The 12,842-nt window shown below is 45.2% G+C and overlaps 2 protein-coding genes across 2 annotated transcripts in view; both read left to right on the forward strand.

The window, feature by feature from the left end:
- The first annotated feature begins 370 nt into the window (after window positions 1-370).
- On the forward strand, window positions 371-7,488 carry LOC139220852 (suppressor of tumorigenicity 14 protein homolog). Its single transcript, XM_070852705.1, has 19 exons — window positions 371-451; window positions 1,027-1,213; window positions 1,348-1,472; window positions 2,620-2,687; window positions 2,827-3,020; window positions 3,247-3,342; window positions 3,539-3,758; window positions 3,862-4,004; window positions 4,192-4,289; window positions 4,462-4,571; window positions 4,737-4,870; window positions 5,099-5,203; window positions 5,398-5,508; window positions 5,589-5,702; window positions 5,831-5,950; window positions 6,049-6,232; window positions 6,313-6,584; window positions 6,665-6,801; window positions 7,321-7,488. The coding sequence occupies exons 1-19, from the start codon at window positions 371-373 to the stop codon at window positions 7,486-7,488; spliced, it is 2,667 nt and encodes an 888-aa protein (XP_070708806.1).
- Window positions 7,489-9,932: 2,444 nt separating this feature from the next.
- flt1 (fms related receptor tyrosine kinase 1) overlaps window positions 9,933-12,842 on the forward strand; it is a 32,895-nt gene continuing 29,985 nt past the window's right edge. The window contains exon 1 of the mRNA XM_070852958.1: window positions 9,933-10,193. Within this exon, the coding sequence (XP_070709059.1) occupies window positions 10,136-10,193 (58 nt within the window). The 5' untranslated portion in view covers window positions 9,933-10,135. The remainder of the gene's footprint in view (window positions 10,194-12,842) is intronic.

Here is a 12,842-nt window from a genome sequence, read left to right on the forward strand (position 1 = left end):
GCAGCCGAGCTCCATTTGTAATACCTCGCACACGTTTTCCTCAAGCACCCTTTTGTCCCTCCAAGCTTTGCTCCCGCAGACACAGCGAGGAAGTTTGCCCACAATATCTGTCGCACGCATGGTTGTGCGGATTGTAGCCCTTCATAGAGGTTTCATTGTGCCCGCACTGCATTCTGGGGCTCCGTGTGACACCTGCCGCCCAGTTCAGGTAAGCGGGAGGCGGTGAATGCCCGCCGCATCCGAGCCGCTCAGGTCGGATTTCTGCGCTTTTTTCAAAGCAAGCGACAGCGGGGGTTTCCTCTCTCTCCATCGTTTCTATGCCTGAGGTATTGTTGCATATCGCCTCTCCGGAGCTGATCGGGACAGTGCTATGAGGACTCTCCCCAAAAGCAAAACTTGCGAAGTGTACTGCGTCTCCGGCCATGGACACTCAGGCTGCTCCGCTGCACAGGTAAGCCATCACTGTGCGCCTTTCTCTGCGCGTAAAAGACGGAGCCGTACGGGAACTATTTCTCCACTGTATTCTAACTTTACTGCGAAATAAGTGCATTCATCTAACTTCTGGGGACTTTCTTGCACCACCAAAAGGATGCATATTAATCAGAACCCATCAAACCGACTCAGCCATCTTAATTGTAAAATCCGTCTCTAGGGCTGTGCGGGTCTCTTTCTCATGAATGTCCATGTCGGCGTGAGCCACTTGATTGAGTGCTGACACCGCGGAGCCAGGCCGTGGGAAAGCAGACTCCTCCAGCCACGCTTTGTCTGCTCCTGCGGGGAATCCTGCCAGCCCCTTAAATGTTTAAGGAGATCCTTTCAGCTCAAAGATGGTCACCGTTAGTCTGTAAATCAGTGCTCAGCCATAAAATCTATGTCTCATTGATTTTGGGGGATTGCCTGCATTTTCTCTCTCTCGCCCCTCTGCTGTGTTCACATGAAGATTGAATCCAAAACAATTAGGGGCAACTCAAGCAGAGACCTAGAAAAGCCGGTATGATATTTGAGTCATGTCCTTGTCTCTGGAAGGGAGAGGGGGAGTTGAAGGAGCCCACCCAGTCACTGAGCCCCCCCACGAAGCCTGAGGACCAGGCAGAGGAGAAGGTGGAGGGGGGGCGAGCTCCAGCCTGTGGCTCCTGGAGGAGATGGATGTTAGGTCTCCTGCCTTTCTTTCCCTTCACTGCCGCCATTGCACTGACTCTCCACTTCTTAACATGTGAGTACAGACCTGCTTCTGTGTTTTTGATTTTTCTCAGACCTCTCCTCTCCTTAAAATGTGTTTGTTTTGACTTACACCCAGAGTCACACAAGTGCATCTGTCCTAAATCTCAACCTCCTCCTCCTCTCCAGCGCCACCCTCCTCAGTGTTCTTCCTCGGTGGCAGCGTGGAGTTCCCAAACCTGAGCTTCTCCTCAGAGCTGACTGACTCCACCTCCCCTCAGTTCCGCCTGCAGGCTCAGGCTTTGAACCATTATGTAAGTGGAACGGTGGACTTGTCTGTCACTGCTTCCCCTCTGAATGACACTTTTTAGACTGCTGCTCGACCTTCCCACTCTGGGCCGAAGCCTTCCTCAAACTTTGATATGGTTCACTGCAGCAGTCTACTACTGTCTTTTATGCTGCGCTTTCAAAACACTGCTGCCCTCTTTCTCCTTCCCATTCTCCTCTCTTGTTGACTGTCTTTGCATTCTCATTCGTTTTCTTTTTTCTTTATCAGCTTTGTCCTCCTCTTTCTCTCTCTTGCTCTCTCTTTGTTTCTTTCTGTACACCACTTTCTCTCTTCTGTCCCTCTCTCTGTCTCTCTCTGGTGGTGTTAAATGTAAAGCTGAAACAGGAGCTGAGCACAATGTGTGTGCGCGAGTTCTCCAGACCCCCTGGGACAGGGCCCTTTCAGGGCTGAGGACAAGCCCGGCATTTGTGCGCCCAGCTAGGCCCAGGCAGCAAGAGTGAGAGGAAGAGCAGGCCTTCAATAAAAACATTGTCTGTGTAGCTTGCACACAATCAGCCACTCTGTGCACTACAGAGAGGAGGAGAATCTCTGTTTGACGTTGGGGTTGAGAGGGACAGACAGGGCAGTAGGGCAGGCTGGGATGGCAGAAGGACTGGGGCTGGACAGAGAAGTGAGGGGGCAATTTGGGTTTTGGAGCGAAAGGTCAGGCACATGGCTGGATGTTCTTGTTGAGCAGCGCAGAAATGGTGAGTTGATACGTGCAAATCTCCCAAAATCTGCAGAGACGTAGTGTAATGCCCCTTTAATCAGCTGTGAGGGTGAGTTAGCAGGCTTGTTAAGTGGTCATAGTATCTGTGCGGCCATCTGTTCATTAAAGAACAGGTGAACTTAAAAGTAGGAGCCCATACCACCCAGGGTCCTACCTCTACACGGCCGGCAGGTAGAGAGACAATGGAGCTCTGTACGGCTCAAAGTCAACATACACACAAGCAGAGTTTGAGACACACACACACAAGAACATTGCTTTTGTTGAACTCGGGCTGCGTGTTCTACCAGGTGTGTTCATGTGATATGTGACCTCACTCGCACCACTGTGATGTCACTCCTACAGCACTGTACTGTATGTGGTCAACGCTTCTTTTTTTTTGTCCTTTTGCATGTTTTAAAAACAGTTTTCAGAACTCTACGAGTCCTCTCCGTGGAGCTCTTACTACCTGTACTCAGGAATTACTGCCTTCAGGTATGCTGCACTGACAAAAAGCCCACTGATGAAATGAAATGTGCATCAGTTTGTACACGAAGAGAATACAAATGACAACAGCACACTCAGCTGTATGTCCCCTGCAGCATAGCAACACTGTAAACCCTTTGTGTGACAGTGAAGGAGCAGAAGGGCTCAACGTCTTCTACTGGAGTAAATTCTTCGCCCCGCACGACGTTGCAGCGGCGATCCGGAGGTCGAGCCCACAGCGGCTGCAGCGCAGGCTTCCCGGCACCAACAAGGTGGTGCGGGACATCCGCAATGAGCAGCGCTATTACATGGAGCAAGATGACGACATGCTCCACTCGCTGGGTAGAGACTGCATTCATACAGTACAAACACATTAACCACACACATGTAGTTCTTTAGGTCTACAACTTCATTTACTATCATAAATTAAACACTCTACAAATGCTTAACTCACTTTTACATCTCAAATAGAAGCACTTGATTTAGAAATGTAACTGATCTGAGAAACAGATTTCTAAATCCTTCATCGGTATTTGACCCATGTTTTATTGGTTCTGGATGTGTGCAGGGTTGGACCCTGAAGACTTTGAAACAGACGATAAGTCAGACAAGAGTAAGAATCCAAACAGCATTCAGAGTGGGAAGTGGCAGCTTGGCTTCCAAGGTGAGGAGAGCTTTTATATGACTTTATATTACAAAACCTAAACACCTGGTTTCTAATGGTGTTAGAAATGAGCCACACTGTCTGACCTGAAACTTTTATTATTTATTTACTTAAGTTATGTGACTTGATTGCAGTGCAATTATGCAACATTAATGTTATAACACAAATCAGTGTTTCCATCACTTCCTCTCTGTAGCGATGTCCTTTGACCTCTATGCCAAATATGGCAACAACCGCACCCTGAGCCTTGTGAGTCCCAAGAAGCCGTACTACCAGTGGCGTCTTCGCGTGCCCTCGGGTCATGTGGTTCGACTGGTCATCCTCACCCTGCACGGAGCCACGCCAGGAAGCTGCACCGCCCACAAACTCTCAGCCTACGACTTCTTACTCCCATTACAGAACAAGATCATCGCCAGGTAGAGACATTTTTTTTTCTTAGGAGCGTTTCATCTGTGTAATATATGTCTCATTTATTGGATGTGCCTTAATATCCTGGATGCCTTTGCCTCGTGGCCTCAGGTGGTGTGGGCTGCCTGTTTCGGGTTCGTCCCCTGTTATGAAGCTGATGTCCTCTGGGAATGTGATGCTGGTCACGTTCTCCTTCAGCAGACAGAGGGACGGAGCTATCTTCAAAGCGTACTTCCAAGCCATCCCAAAAGCAGGTTTGAGTGCTCTCACAAACAGACAAATAGACATACATAGTTCTGTCTAAGTTCTACAAATCTTGTGCGGTATGTTCATGTTACTGCCTTTGTGCTGGAATGATTCATTTCCACTCATTAGCATATGCAGACCTAAGTGGAATTTGGTATTCTGTGCACTTATCTGTGTCACTGTCTCCCCCTGCAGGTTGTGGAGGGTCAATTTCTTCCTGGAACGGCTCTATTTCCTCACCCTACTACCCTTCTTATTATCCTCCTAACATAGACTGCACCTGGACCCTACGGGTGAGCCACATGAGTGCATGTGTGACTTGTGCATGAGAGCACATGTGGGTGTTAGAAACAGTGGAGTAAGGAAAGTAAGAGAATGAAAGAGTGAATCATCTCTTTGTTGTTTAGCCCGTCCACATTCCAGCATGTGAACTCTTTCTTTAGTCGTCTTTGGTTACTTTATCAGGCGCCGTTGCCAGGATACCTGATCTCCATGACGATCGTGACGATGGACATTCAGGATTCCCCGTCATCAGACGGCTGTGAGAAAGACTGGCTGGAAATCGGAGGGGTCAAGTAAGTTGTGAAGCTGAACTGTGTTGCAACCAAAGTGCCCATAAGCAAGCGTTAGCGGGAGCATTTCACCCATGTCGGTTAAATTTGAAGAAAAAAGAGTTTAAATTGTTTAAGATGTTTTATGTGTGGATTAAAATTCTTCTCTGTGTGCTGCTCTGTATCCAGACTGTGTAATCCAGTGTCAGACAGCAGTAAAAGGCGCGTCTACTCCTCTCCTCTCACCTTCCACTTCCATTCGGATGAATCTCTCACTCACAAGGGCTTCTACTTGCTCTACCGAGCCTTCTCTCCAGAGGGCAGTAAGTAAAATCTGATGCTTTCACTCAAGTGCGGAGTAAGAATGTGCTCCAGCTCCGCTGTGAACAAATATCTCAGCCCTGTCACGCTGTAATTCACCCTGACAGTGACGCCTACAGGAGTTTTTGTTTTCTGTGAGGTCTAAATGAGGTCACATATCCACATCTGCGCCAAACAAAGTACTCTTATTCCAGTTTATACACACAAGTCTCCTTCCTTTCTATCTTAAGCATGCCCCCGCCAGTTTCGGTGTGGAGATGGACGCTGTATCCCTCTGAGGAAAGTTTGTGATGGAGTGAAAGACTGCTCAGATGGACGGGACGAGGCTAGATGCTGTAAGTCTGTAGCGGCTGCACGCTTCACCCACACGCTTTTTATTCTTAACATTTAATCTGATTTCGGGACTGTATTTTCATTATTCTGAGAAAATGTTGCTATATCGTGCTTATTATATTTATCTCCAGAAACTAAAACGATCAGTTACTTTTTACTTCAAAGCTACACTCGGTGTGTTTTTATGTTCATGTAGCATCCTGCAGGCCAGGTGAAGTGCTGTGTGGGAACGGCCAGTGTCGGCCCCAAAGCAGCCAGTGTGTGAGCCAGAGCACCTGTGCAGACAGCAGTGAAGAGGGCACCTGTGGTGAGCAGACTGTCACCATGGTAACGCATGCGTGTGCTTGTGTGTAATTTGATAATTGAAGCTCATGTGTTTGTTTTCAGGAGGCAAATGTTACCATGTGTGTCCCAACAAGGTCTGTTTGCCAAAGTCTTCAGTGTGTGACGGTATTATTGACTGCAAAGACCGCAGCGATGAACTCAACTGTAGCAGAGCGTGTGAGTGTTTATGACATCCAGGGTTATACTGACTGATCACATCATGTTGTATTTATTAATTACTTTTCTCTTATATTTTAGGTCCCCTCTGTTCCACTCTGCCTAATGATTTCTTTCATCCTCTTTAGACCTTAAAGGCTGCTCCCCATCCTCATACAAATGTGCCAATGGAAAGTGTATAAGTAAGGTTAACCCTGAGTGTGACGGAGTCAAAGACTGCTTTGATGGCTCTGATGAACTGCGCTGTGGTAAGTTCTCACTCTCAGACCTCAACCTTAGACTCCTTTGACTCCTGTAACCGTTATTTTTGTCTGTTCCTCTGCCACCCCGTGTCTCTCTGTCCCAGGCTGTGGCACCAGGCCCAAGAAGCGTACCAAGATAGTGGGTGGCTCTGATGCTGGGGCGGGGTCATGGCCATGGCAGGTCAGCCTCCAGATGGATCGCTACGGCCACGTTTGTGGAGCCACACTGGTCTCCAGCCGCTGGCTCATCTCTGCGGCTCACTGCTTCCAGGACTCGGATGCCATTAAGTGAGAAAGACGCCTGAAAGCCTCATCGCGATAAGTCACGTTTCATGTGTGTGCCGTGTTCATGCATGTTCTGTGTGCAGATACTCGGATGCTCGTGCGTGGCGGGCCTACATGGGAATGCGTATGATGACTACGGGGAACAACGGAGTGGCCACCAGGCCGATCCGCCGGATCCTCCTCCACCCACAGTACGACCAGTTCACCTCTGACTACGACATCGCCCTTCTCGAGCTCAGTGCTCCTATCTTCTTCAACGACTTGGTGCAGCCTGTGTGCGTCCCCGCGCCCTCACACGCCTTCATAACAGGCACCAGCTGCTACGTAACAGGCTGGGGGGTCCTCATGGAGGACGGTAAGAGCTTTTAGATCTCGCCTATATCTTGAAACTAACTTAGGTCAGGAGTAATATATACAAGCTTGTTTTCATTATAGGTGAACTGGCCTCTCGCTTACAAGAAGCCTCAGTGAAGATCATCAACAGGAACACTTGTAACAAGCTGTATGACGATGCCGTCACTCCCAGGATGCTGTGTGCTGGGAACCTACAGGGAGGGACGGACGCCTGTCAGGTCAGAGTGTGTGCGTCATTGCTGATGTGTTTTATGGAAAAATGCTCATTGTGTGTGTGAGTTGTTGAGTGACGGGTTATGTTTTACATTGTAGTCATAACCACAGAATACACACCTTGCACAGATTTTGTACATTTCCCAGAATTTGTCACTAAACCACTTCTGAACACACTTCCAACACAATTGGAAAACTGGAGTTGGAGCCTTTCAAGTTTTACAGGAAGCAGTTGTGAAACTGTGAAGACAGTATTGGACAACAAATTCATTAATAGTAATTACAGATCAGAAGAACAGACACCATACACAAAAAGTTAGATGTGTTGTAAACGTTGGTTGATATAGTGACAGTAACTCTGTCATTGGATTCCTCTTTTTTGCTTTGGAAATGTTTTGATATGTTAACACATCCTCTAAATTTTACCAGGAATCCACAGCAGTAAAAAAATGAATCAATATTGTCTTTTGTTTTTTGGTTTTTTTTGTCTGAATGTGTCTCGCTGTACATGTGTGGGCCCACAGGGTGACTCAGGAGGTCCGCTGGTGTGTCTGGAGCGAGGCAAGCGTTGGTTCCTGGCGGGGATCGTGAGCTGGGGCGAGGGCTGCGCGAGGCTGAACCGTCCCGGTGTTTACACACAGGTGGTCAAGTTCACTGACTGGATCCACCAGCAGACTAAAGGACAGGTGTGACATAACACCAGGCTGACGCGAGCAAAACGACTGACTCCACACAGGGGACGAAGGTTACAGACCTGGAGTCCATCTTCAGACTGCTGTCACGACTGCATGACAAAACCATCGTTCAGTTTTTGGGAGCGTGGCCATGGCAACGGGCCAGCAGGGTGGGGGGCATCGTCCCTGCTCCAAACCAACCAGCTTCTAGACAACCTCCAAACATGGACAGTGGCTATGTTGACATGCACAAAAATTCAGCACTTAACCTGGTTGTTAAATTAACTTGATTTTGGAATTTGCCTGAAATGCAGATTACAAGATACCCAATTATGATGCAAAATGCTCCAAATTTTCAAAGGATACCTTTAGCTTTTAGTATTCGCTCCCTGCACACATTTAGAATGAACTGTGGTTTCATATTTACTGGTATCAGCAAAAATACGCTGATAAATACTACTTAGAAATATTGGGATGCAGATTTTTCTCCTCTGTATGAGGGAGGAAACAAGCTCATTACTCATCAGAAAAACATTTATCAAAATCAGGTTATGACAAATACCACTTGCTGCTGATTTTTAGATTTTTCAGATTGTTTTATTACTTTGAATGACTCATATGCATGGTCAGCAGTTTATTTTCACTTTCGCCATGTTTTTGCTCCTCACTTTCTGTTCTCTGAGCATTTTTCGAGCTCCCTTTGCCACAAGAGAACCTCGATTAGTGTAAACGGTGGCAAACTGTCCTTTTACACACTTTTTTAGTCGCTTATGAGCATAAATCCAAATGAAAATCGGGAGAAACCACCAAATGCGAGACCAAAATGTGACGTATTGCTGCTGATGGACAGGTCAGTGTGCGTTCTAACATGTAGATGTCAGGCTTCAGGACAGATCTGAGGTTGGCCAAAGTGCGATCACTAACCAGGTTATTCTGTGCATGTAAATGTAGCCAATCACTGTTTCTCTGACGTTTCCACCGTCCCTCTTGTTCACTATAGAGATAGTGACCACATCAGGTGTAACCAACAAAAATGACATCAGTCCTTTACTGAATGTGGAAAAGAGTTCTCTCCCCCACGAGTATGTAACCGCGTATTCTTGCCCTGATCTCCATTCGTCCATGTACTGTATATGTGTGTTCATGACTGTATGTGCTTAAGAGTTGTTATTGTACTGTACGTGTGTGTATGTGCATTTGTATATCATGAGTTTATCTGAGACATAGCCTTATGTTCAGTATATTCTGTAACTGTAGCGAATAATCCCTCAGTAGGAGGTGATAATATATTTTCCAGTTTTACTATGATTTAATTTATCTTTATGGTGCCTCCTGATGCAGTTGATGCTGGTGGAAGGAACAAAGAAGATTATCAGGAGACAGACTTACCAATCTTTTGATGCAGACAGACCTCCTGCATGTCCCCGTTTCTCCTGCTCTCTCTTGTCATTCAGCTCACATCACCACCCAGTGGCCAGTCTGCACCAGTCTTTGGTCCTGTTTATGTCCAGAGGGAATAATGCACTCATCACCCAGAGGATTAAAAAAACACGCAGTTTGCATCATTGTTTAATGATATCAGATTATATGCCTTTATATTAAAGACACCATTTCCAACGCAGCGGGCCAGGCATGTGTTTCTCACCAAAACTATTACACTTATTCTTATTATGGCATCTGTATATAGTTTTCTTACTACTCTTCTTACTATTATGTCCAACAATGACATTTGGCTTTTTACCTTTTTATCAACTTAAACTTTGGGCTTAGACTTCAGTTGTTAATGGTACTTTTGACTGGAAGTGCAATGTGCGAGACTCCTGTAGAATAGTCTGAATATCAATACTTTTATATATGTTACATTATCTGATAATGTTATATAAGATTTTTTTTAAATCAAGAAATCACCTATAAAATGACATTTTTTCAGGTTTTTCCAGTTCCCAGTGAAATGTGTGGCATGCTCTTCCACGGAGCACACTTGTTTTGATGAAAGATTGCCAGTTTGAAATGTAAAACGCAACTGTCAAGTTGTTGGTTGAGACACCTCCCGTGTACTGCGGTGCCTACGTGCTGATCATCTCGTGTGCCAGCCCAGAGAACACACATATTTGAGCACTGAGCTGCCCTCTGCGCATCCTCTCCGATATTCAGTGGTGCGTAATTCTACCGTGGAAATAAGATGAGATGCAGATGATTGGTTAGGAAAGTTCAATTTCATGTATGAATGATTGTTTAAACGAGTGTCAAAAAGAAAGGCCGCCATAATATACTTATTATATTATATATCATACTTATTAACACCTCACTGATTGCTCGGCCAGTGGTCAGGACTAAATGGGGAGTGTTGTTACGCGCCTTGGGTGTGTCAGTGTACGTCACGGAAGTCCGCTATCCGGTGGCTGCACTGTGGGAACTGTATAAATCCGCGCCAGTATCCAAAACGATGGGAAAAAGTTGCACTGGAGTTCAAGCGCGGTGTCCTGTTGCGTGGTCTCCCGCAGCTATCCTCAGGAAACCAACCATCTCCGTTGGCTGACCATCAGCGCCACAGCCAAGTGTGCTGCGCTGCCTTAAGCCTGAAGGGAAGAAGACAAGAGCAGGAATAAAACTTGTTTCATATTTTACACTTGCGACCCGCTTGTTGCATCGGAGATCAACGGAGATGATGAATTTTATCCTCATCTGTGTGCTTTGTGGATTGTACGGTGTTCTTGGAAAAGGTGAGTAACATTTACGCTACTTTCGTTGACGTAATATCGCTGAAGGTTGCACAGAGCACCTGCTGTCACCAGCTGGAGTTGGCATGTTTAATAACTGGTTTAACTATTCAAAGTTACTTGCCTTTTTAGTTATTTGCTGCGCAGGGCAACCTTGTTATGGAGCTTATTGTGCAGGTGTAACTTGTAGGAAATATCGCTTTACGCACGACTTCTATCATGGATACTGTTCCTCATAAAGTAGAGGGTCCTATAGGGTCACTGGGCGGGTTGACGCTCTCTAGAAAGAGAAAGAGCAGTTTCCACCACCAAGGCGCAACATTCAGTCTTTTCTTTGGAGGAAAACAAAAGATTGTGGCACACTGTGGCATTGCTGCTCATTTACTGGCCAATTAAACCGTCGGTGTGCTCGCGTGTGTGTGAGGCTGTTCAGCTTGTAAACCTCTATTAGCGCCGAGTGCAGCGGGGCAGATAAGCGCTATCCTGCGGGACGTTTGTTTGGATAATGCGGACCTCTGTGGCCCGGCTCCTTGTGCGCTTGGCCCCGGCTGAATGGACACATGCAGGGCGTTGTTTCCTGAGACTGATGAGTTTGCCAAATGAGAGTTCTGATATAACTGGACGAGGGGTCATGACCAACTGAGGGAAAATATCCAGTGAGCAGGAACCGAGGTTAATCTGTGCTTATTGCTAAAACAGTCGGCAGGATGCTTTAATGGCTCCACAGATCTCTCTGTTATTGGCTTCTCACAAGTCATTTGTGGGGGGAAAAGATGATTTTGTTTTTTTCACCTGCAAAATGAAATAATGCTCAATAAGTATCAAGTTAAGAACTTCATATGCATAACCTGATTATTTTACCCAACCTCTTTGAATACAGATGATCTGTCAGTTAAAACAGTCTATTCCTTAATTAACTATCAACTAATTCTTGAATACTTATTGCTGACGCTCATTTTGTGTGTATATTTTGCACTGAATGAATTTCTTAGCATTTGTTTTCTAAATACTTGTTTTAAATGTTTTCTGTGTTGTCTATTTTTAAAAGCCTAAACTACACTGATTATCTCCTGCTGACTGGCCAGATTAAGGCTTAACTGCAAGGCCGAGTTGTGTAATTATGCAGATTTTATTAAATGTTACTTTTAAATTTAGATACAAAGGTGTGTATATTGTTTTAGGTTGATTCATGATCCGTTAATCAACAAATCATTTCAAACACATTCCAAAATGCTTGCAATAGATATATTATCATAATTATCACCATCATCATACATTCATACACATTGTAGACATCCTAATTTCATTGTTGCTATTGTTGAAATATAATTTGCTTTATTAGGGTTAATGAAGATGATAATAACATCGATTACAAGACAAGAAAACATATTTACTTGAAAATCCACTCTTTAATATGTCAGATTACATGAATATTGTAAATCAATTTAGTGATTCTGACATTTTGGTTAATTTGTTTTCTGATCACATCAAACTGCAGAAAATTGAAGGAGTGCAGATGGGCTCTTTAGGAGGTATTTCCATCATCTCCAAACTCTTAAGATTTGTGAATTATTGAATGATATCTTTATTTTATAAGAGTTTTACAGCTGCAGTATTTCTTTATATTGTCACATGTTTCCTCCAAAGTTCCTAATAAGTCAGTAAGGGGGATTTTCCTAGAAAATGATGAGTGATGATGACGAGATTTTTCCACATGATGGGCATTTTACTTTTCTGTGGTTCGGAAATGTGATATTTAGAGCCAAAAAAATGTACTTTCTATTCTAGTGAGGTGAAGTAGCAGGAAGTTATTTGGAAATGGTGCTTTATAACACTTCACAGCTTGTTGAAAAGTCCCCAGAAGGACTGGAGGAGATCCCTGACTTCCCTTTCGTCTTTCCTTACCGTGCCATGTGGGTGTGTGTGTGTGTGTGTGTGTGTGTGTGTGTGTTTCTTGCTTACTCACACAGTGTGAAACCCAAGGAAATCGTATAGGAAGTGCTAGTAGTGTGAGTAATGCTAGATCTGCTAAATGGGGCATCCACTGGGAACAATGATGCTGACAATGAATGGTAATAATACACTTAAGTGATAAACTCACTCGCTGCCGTACAGGAGATTTAACTACTCGCAGGGCAGTAAGACAGCTGTGCTCTGAGAGTGTTTTGAGCTGTGTGTTATACACTCTGTAAGGAGCAGTCAGAGTGAAGGACGGACTTCCCTGAATGATGTTTCCGCTGTTGTTGGGAGGAAGGAAGGGCGGACAGACAGTCGTCTTTATTTCTCATTAATAAACCTCGGCGATGGAGTGGAGAAATGTCTTTATTTGATAAATAAGAGGGACACTGCTTACGCATTTCCACAGAAGTTGTCAAGGGGCCTGAGTGAGGAGATGCACGGAGGGTCACAGATACTGTGGCCTGGATGGAGAATGTGCTGAGGAGCTGGGACACCAAGACCAGTTCTGCAGTCAGAGTCAAGAGTCCAGTTGAATCTGGTCTGTAATAGAAGGAGCTAACAGGAACTGTCCAAAACATTTATTTGTTGAAAAGTGTTTTCTTTACCAGGATTTCCTCTAAAAGTGATCTCATGTAGGTTTAGGTCCACACAGAGTGATCTGGACCATCCAAGTCATGACTCCCCGTCATAACT

Source organism: Pempheris klunzingeri, chromosome 21 (assembly GCF_042242105.1).
Source record: "Pempheris klunzingeri isolate RE-2024b chromosome 21, fPemKlu1.hap1, whole genome shotgun sequence".
Taxonomy (NCBI): domain Eukaryota; kingdom Metazoa; phylum Chordata; class Actinopteri; order Acropomatiformes; family Pempheridae; genus Pempheris; species Pempheris klunzingeri.

What these genes read in the sequence shown, in the direction of transcription:
- LOC139220852 (XM_070852705.1), top strand. Translation starts at nt 371, where the DNA reads ATGAGGACTCTCCCCAAAAGCAAAACTTGCGAAGTGTACTGCGTCTCC. An exon ending in ACGGGACGAGGCTAGATGCT is followed by an intron (nt 5,204 to 5,397) that starts GTAAGTCTGTAG and finishes ATGTTCATGTAG; the next exon opens with CATCCTGCAGGCCAGGTGAA. An exon ending in CTCTGATGAACTGCGCTGTG is followed by an intron (nt 5,951 to 6,048) that starts GTAAGTTCTCAC and finishes TCTCTGTCCCAG; the next exon opens with GCTGTGGCACCAGGCCCAAG.